Consider the following 7324-nt stretch of genomic DNA (forward strand, 5'->3'; position numbering starts at 1 on the left):
AATAAGTACGGGTTCGTACTTAACAAGACTTCAAGACGTATAAGCATTCGTCAACCAGTCGTCCTTTGTACTTGAGGCACGCAGGGGACTTAGAGGACGCAAGAGGAACGTCATAGGCAATATGGTGGGGTTAAGCGGCAACGCGCAAGCACTAAAAACCTATAGAGACACTCTACAACATTCGTCTAATCAGAGAAGATGAGAGAGCGCACAATCTAACAGTTCTATACTCTGCAAACATAACCCAACCGATGTGTTCCCCCCTCGCCAGGAGGTACTTACAAAGGCACTCACACGGTTGTCAAGTTTTAACCATTTATTATTGAAGTTGTGCTAACTTACTACGCAAGTTATTGTTAATAAACAACAGGTGTAAGTTGTCTATGGTCGAGTCATACAGCTCCAAGTCGTCCATAACCGCGGACGCGGCTTATCGATAAGATTGTAACCCTGCAGGGGTGCCCAAATGTGCCCACACGCACGATCAACCCACTTACGACAGGTGGATATCACGACACGCACTCTCCTTCACTACAACAATGTCCAGGAAGCCACCTAACTAAGTTAACCCGTTTCGAAGCCCGATCGAAACTCCGACGCGGACTTAGTTGTTTGCGTCTACGGCTTTCGGATGGAAACAGTGCCCGCAGGGTGAATCCATCTTCAGCAATACGTACCGCATCCTACGAGCGTGCAAGAGACAACGGGGTTACAAGGCAACACGGCTTCCCCAAAAGTAACATCATATCATCTGACCACAAAGAAACAAGCTTGCACGCCCGGGAGAAACAAAACAAACATCCAAACTAGTTGTGGCCACTGGACAAAGCTGTAGATTCCGGCAGTGGTCGAGGGGAGACCCGGTAAGCATACCCACGTGTGGTTAGAGCGCTCAGTCTCGGAACAGATAACAAGAACTCGGGTCCTAAATTATTTAGGAAACACAAGTGAGCCATCATAAAACGATCAGCTGACCCACCGATGCCTCCGCTAAACAAATGTCAACAACTAAAGTAACCATGATTCTTCCCAACATATAACCCGATAAGATAACAATAACGGTAACGAGATAAAACAGCACTAGCTTGCACTACGACTCGCAAGGGCAGACTCGATAACCAAACAATAGCCGTAGGAGGTGGTGGTGGCAATATGGGTTGCTTGAGGTAACAAGTGGAAAGGACACGTGACAAGAACGCAACTTAAGGATAGCATGAGGGAGAAGGCAAAATAAAATAGGTGAGCAACTCCTGCAGGGGCAGGAGTATAGGGGAAATGCTTGCCTGTTAAAGCTTGCCGAGGAACATCCGGAGAACTTGTCGTATCTCACTGCACCACTTCGTGATCCTATCCGGGAAGAAGCAAAAGCTGGACAAACAACGTATGCAAATCTTACTACTACGGATAAAGAAGATCCAGCATGATCCAGATGATATGCATGGCATGGCAAACATGATGCGATGCAACTTATCCATATTAAGCGGAATCGGAATCCCGAACAAACAATTAAAGTTGAAGTTGCATATCTACCGGCAAATTTAAGTGTTGGTTAGCATGGCAAAGCATGGTAGGGGTGCGCTACTTCAATATTAAACGGAGCGGGGAAAACCTAATTGGAATTCCGAAATACTTCGCGTATATGTTAGGTGAACATGCATAACTATCATCGGACGACATGATGCGAGATGCAAACAGATGTATGGATGGCATATTAATGTTCCTCTCATTTTTCTGATCAATTTTCATATATAACACTTTTAATTTTGAATTACCATTTGAAAGATATGATTTTAGCAAGAATAACATATTTCCTGCAATTTTCCAGAAAAGCTGAGAAAAGAAGAAAACGTTTATACCGAAAGGAAGCCAGCCACAGGGAATGACGAGCGGGGCCGGGATGTCTTGATCGTGCCTTGACCGGCAAAGAAGGCCGAGGTGGCGCCGGTAGAGGCTGATGAAGGGGACCCAATTGTCGGGGTACGAGAGAAAGAAATGAGCGACAAAAGGGGTGGGATTTGGCATCACAAAGGATTCGAACTCGGGCTGCATGATTGAGGACCAAGGTGCTAACCACTGCGGCTGCTTGACTATTTGTAAACAGAAACGAACGAGCAGTTTTTGAACCGGACTGCGGCGGAAAGCACGAGTGAAACGGCCATGGCGGATGGCTCGGGCCGAGCACGGATCTGAACCGAGAGTGAATCGGGCGAGGTAGAGGCGTCGGAGGTGCGGCTCGACGCGGGGAAGGAGGTGGTGTGCTCGGTTTGGCCGGAGGAGGACGAGGGTGGCTGGAATTGACGCCGGAGTATGGCGGCCATGGTGAAGAAACGGCGGTGGTGCGGGTGCTTCAAGGCGTCGTGGGTCGATTCCTCGCAGAGGGATGTAGAGGACGTTGAGGCGCTTCTGGTGGTGGTCTCAGATCGTCGGGGGATGGACCATAGCGGCGGCGCCATGGCGAGGTGGAGGCGGTGTTGTTTCTCGTTTGTTCACAGAGACGAAAGAAGAAGGTGTGGAGGAAGGAGAAAGTGGCGGCGCGAGGGGAGGAGGAAGGCTAGGGTTTGGTGGGGGATCCAGAGAGGGATAAAGAGAGGGGATGGAGAGCAGGTGGGGATCGGTGGTGGTGCGGTGTGGTACAAGGCAGAGGGAAAAAGGAGGTCACGTTTTCTTCGTGAGGGAGGAAGACGACAGAGCGAGGATGAGTCCCTCCACGCTGAAGAGGTACGGGCCAGAAGAGAGGAAGGGGTGGGCCAAAGGTGGGCTGCTCCGGGTAGGAAGAGAGAATGGGCTAGGGAGATGGGGCAGGCCAGGAAGAGAGGAAGAGAGCCCAGGGAGGAGAGGAGTTTTATTAAAATAAAAGATAAGATATGTTTTAATAAAACCATATGGGAGGGGAAAACAAAATAATTTGGATTTTATAAAATAACTTTATTTGTAAAACATGGATGATATGATGCATGATGCCATGATGATGCATAAAAGAAAAGAACAAACAAATCTATTAGGGGTATTATCCGGGGCCGTTACAATCGACACCACTAACAAGGAACCTCGCCCCGAGGTTCCACGTCAAGCCAAGGGGGAGTTGGTTAAACTATCGAGTCTTCTTGTACCATGTTGTCAATCACCCGACCTCGAGGTGGAACCTTCTTCTGGCGAAGTGTTGATCTTCTCGACACCACTAACAAGAATTCTTACTCCACGTAGAACGGTCGACACCACCAACAAGAAGTCGTTGTTCCGATGTTGATGATGCGCTTTCGTCGAGAACCTCCGAAGATCGGACCTAATAGGTGAAAGGCATAGATCGTCCAACCCACGTCGGAACCTAAGACTCGGAGAAGCAGATAAGAGAGAAGACTCAAAACTCGCAAAGGTAAGAGGAGAAAGAATATAGATAAGGAGAAAAACAGAGCTAATCAGATCTATCCCACGAGTTTTCAGAAAATAGTTTTGACACTAGACACAACGTCCGTTGGCAAGGTTATCCTACAGGCTGGACTAGTGGGGTACCGTCAACCTGAGGCTCTGATACCAACTTGTGACGCCCCGGAACCGGTACCCTGAGGATCCCAGCGATCCCGCCGAAATCCGCACGATATCGATTCCGACACGCCCTCCGACACGACGTGCACGACAAAGCACACGTGATGCCAGAGGAATTACCACGAGTAGTAACATTACAACAGGTTTACAATAGAGCCCACAAGATACATATATTACAACAACGACTCCAACGAGTCAAGATACAAATATACAATACAAAGATCCAAATCATACAAAAGAGCGGATACATCCGAGTACGGACAAGATACAAATTGGACTAAGAGTCCTGAAGATAACCAGTGGCGTCCATAACCCTGCCCAGGCCAAGCCGGAAGGGTAACCTTGCTAGCGTCGTCTTCATCGAACATATCTTCATACCTGCCCGGTTATATCCCGTAGAAGCAGCAATAAGTACGGGTTCGTACTTAACAAGACTTCAAGACGTATAAGCATTCGTCAACCAGTCGTCCTTTGTACTTGAGGCACGCAGGGGACTTAGAGGACGCAAGAGGAACGTCATAGGCAATATGGTGGGGTTAAGCGGCAACGCGCAAGCACTAAAAACCTATAGAGACACTCTACAACATTCGTCTAATCAGAGAAGATGAGAGAGCGCACAATCTAACAGTTCTATACTCTGCAAACATAACCCAACCGATGTGTTCCCCCCTCGCCAGGAGGTACTTACAAAGGCACTCACACGGTTGTCAAGTTTTAACCATTTATTATTGAAGTTGTGCTAACTTACTACGCAAGTTATTGTTAATAAACAACAGGTGTAAGTTGTCTATGGTCGAGTCATACAGCTCCAAGTCGTCCATAACCGCGGACGCGGCTTATCGATAAGATTGTAACCTAGGGGGTGCCCAAATGTGCCCACACGCACGATCAACCCACTTACGACAGGTGGATATCACGACACGCACTCTCCTTCACTACAACAATGTCCAGGAAGCCACCTAACTAAGTTAACCCGTTTCGGAGCCCGATCGAAACTCCGACGCGGACTTAGCTGTTTGCGTCTATGGCTTTGGGATGGAAACAGTGCCCGCAGGGTGAATCCATCTTCAGCAATACGTACCGCATCCTACGAGCGTGCAAGAGACAACGGGGTTACAAGGCAACACGGCTTCCCCAAAAGTAACATCATATCATCTGACCACAAAGAAACAAGCTTGCACGCCCGGGAGAAACAAAACAAACATCCAAACTAGTTGTGGCCACTTTGGACAAAGTCGTAGATTACGCGGTGGTCGAGGGGAGACCCGGTAAGCATACCCACGTGTGGTTAGAGCGCTCAGTCTCGGAACAGATAACAAGAACTCGGGTCCTAAATTATTTAGGAAACACAAGTGAGCCATCATAAAACGATCAGCTGACCCACCGATGCCTCCGCTAAACAAATGTCAACAACTAAAGTAACCATGATTCTTCCCAACATATAACCTGATAAGATAACAATAACGGTAACGAGATAAAACATCACTAGCATGCACTACGACTCGCAAGGGCAGACTCGATAACCAAACAATAGCCGTAGGAGGTGGTGGTGGCAATATGGGTTGCTTGAGGTAACAAGTGGAAAGGACACGTGACAAGAACGCAACTTAAGGATAGCATGAGGGAGAAGGCAAAATAAAATAGGTGAGCGACTCCTGCAGGGGCAGGAGTATAGGGGAAATGCTTGCCTGTTAAAGCTTGCCGAGGAACATCCGGAGAACTTGTCGTATCTCACTGCATCACTTCGTGATCCTATCCGGGAAGAAGCAAAAGCTGGACAAACAACGTATGCAAATCTTACTACTACGGATAAAGAAGATCCAGCATGATCCAGATGATATGCATGGCATGGCAAACATGATGCGATGCAACTTATCCATATTAAGCGGAATCGGAATCCCGAACAAACAATTAAAGTTGAAGTTGCATATCTACCGGCAAATTTAAGTGTTGGTTAGCATGGCAAAGCATGGTAGGGGTGCGCTACTTCAATATTAAACGGAGCGGGGAAAACCTAATTGGAATTCCGAAATACTTCGCGTATATGTTAGGTGAACATGCATAACTATCATCGGACGACATGATGCGAGATGCAAACAGATGTATGGATGGCATATTAATGTTCCTCTCATTTTTCTGATCAATTTTCATATATAACACTTTTAATTTTGAATTACCATTTGAAAGATATGATTTTAGCAAGAATAACATATTTCCTGCAATTTTCCAGAAAAGCTGAGAAAAGAAGAAAACGTTTATACCGAAAGGAAGCCAGCCACAGGGAATGACGAGCGGGGCCAGGATGTGCTGACTGTGCCTTGACTGGCAAAGAAGCTGAGGTGGCGCCGGTAGAGGCTGATGAAGGGGACCCACCTGTCAGGGTACCAGAGAAAGAAATGAGCAGCAAAAGGGGTGGGATTTGGCATCACAAAGGATTCGAACTCGGGCTGCACAGATTGAGGACCAAGGTGCTAACCACTGCGCTGCTTGACTGTTTGTGAACAGAAACAGAACGAGCAGTTTTTGAACCAGACTCTGGCGGAAAGCTTCTGGTGAAACGGCCATGGCGGATGGCTCAGGCCGAGCACGGATCTGGAAACTGAGAGTGAATCGGGGCGAGGTAGAGGCGTCGGAGGTGCGGCTCGACGCGGGGAAGGAGGTGGTGTGCTCGGTTTGGCCGGAGGAGGACGAGGGTGGCTGGAATTGACGCCGGAGTATGGCGGCCATGGTGAAGAAACGGCGGTGGTGCGGGTGCTTCAAGGCGTCGTGGGTCGATTCCTCGCAGAGGGATGTAGAGGACGTTGAGGCGCTTCTGGTGGTGGTCTCAGATCGTCGGGGGATGGACCATAGCGGCGGCGCCATGGCAAGGTGGAGGCGGTGTTGTTTCTCGTTTGTTCACAGAGATGAAAGAAGAAGGTGTGGAGGAAGGAGAAAGTGGCGGCGCGAGGGGAGGAGGAAGGCTAGGGTTTGGTGGGGGATCCAGAGAGGGATAAAGAGAGGGGATGGAGAGCAGGTGGGGATCGGTGGTGGTGCGGTGTGGTACAAGGCAGAGGGAAAAAGGAGGTCACGTTTTCTTCGTGAGGGAGGAAGACGACAGAGCGAGGATGAGTCCCTCCACGCTGAAGAGGTACGGGCCAGAAGAGAGGAAGGGGTGGGCCAAAGGTGGGCTGCTCCGGGTAGGAAGAGAGAATGGGCTAGGGAGATGGGGCAGGCCAGGAAGAGAGGAAGAGAGCCCAGGGAGGAGAGGAGTTTTATTAAAATAAAAAATAAGATATGTTTTAATAAAACCATATGGGAGGGGAAAACAAAATAATTTGGATTTTATAAAATAACTTTATTTGTAAAACATGGATGATATGATGCATGATGCCATGATGATGCATAAAAGAAAAGAACAAACAAATCTATTAGGGGTATTATCCGGGGCCGTTACACGTCGGCGCCTGCGGTGAGCGGAGAGCTCAGCTTTGCCCGGACTTCGTCCAGCCGGGATGGTGGCGGGGGCGCCTTTGGGCCCGAGCCGGATGCGTTGGGGTCGACGTTGCGCTCCAAGTTGGGGCCACGGATGCGAGTGGACTTGGTGGGGGCTCCTCGCCAGCCATCATGACTTGCACGACGGCGGGGCTGGCGGGAACGCCGCTGGCGCCGGCTCACGGAGGAGGGCTTGCGCAGCGCAGCACCTGCCGCGGGTAGCGCGGCGGTGCGACGGTGGCGACGTAGGCGTCGTGGCCGCCGAAGGAGATGACGTTGCCGCCGGCGAAAGGCCGATCGTAGCGGCGAA

The 7324-nt window shown here is 49.4% G+C and overlaps 1 protein-coding gene across 1 annotated transcript; it reads right to left on the reverse strand.

Annotated features, from left to right (window-relative positions):
• Nucleotides 1–3717: 3717 nt before the first annotated feature.
• Nucleotides 3718–6569, reverse strand: LOC127296117 (uncharacterized). Its single transcript, XM_071819325.1, has 4 exons — nucleotides 6020–6569; nucleotides 5805–5916; nucleotides 5232–5316; nucleotides 3718–3921 (listed from the first exon to the last, which is right to left on the reverse strand). The coding sequence occupies exons 1-3, from the start codon at nucleotides 6403–6405 to the stop codon at nucleotides 5296–5298; spliced, it is 519 nt and encodes a 172-aa protein (XP_071675426.1). The 5' UTR covers nucleotides 6406–6569; the 3' UTR covers nucleotides 3718–3921; nucleotides 5232–5295.
• Nucleotides 6570–7324: the final 755 nt, after the last annotated feature.

Source organism: Lolium perenne, chromosome 4, assembly GCF_019359855.2.
Source record: "Lolium perenne isolate Kyuss_39 chromosome 4, Kyuss_2.0, whole genome shotgun sequence".
NCBI classification, from domain to species: domain Eukaryota; kingdom Viridiplantae; phylum Streptophyta; class Magnoliopsida; order Poales; family Poaceae; genus Lolium; species Lolium perenne.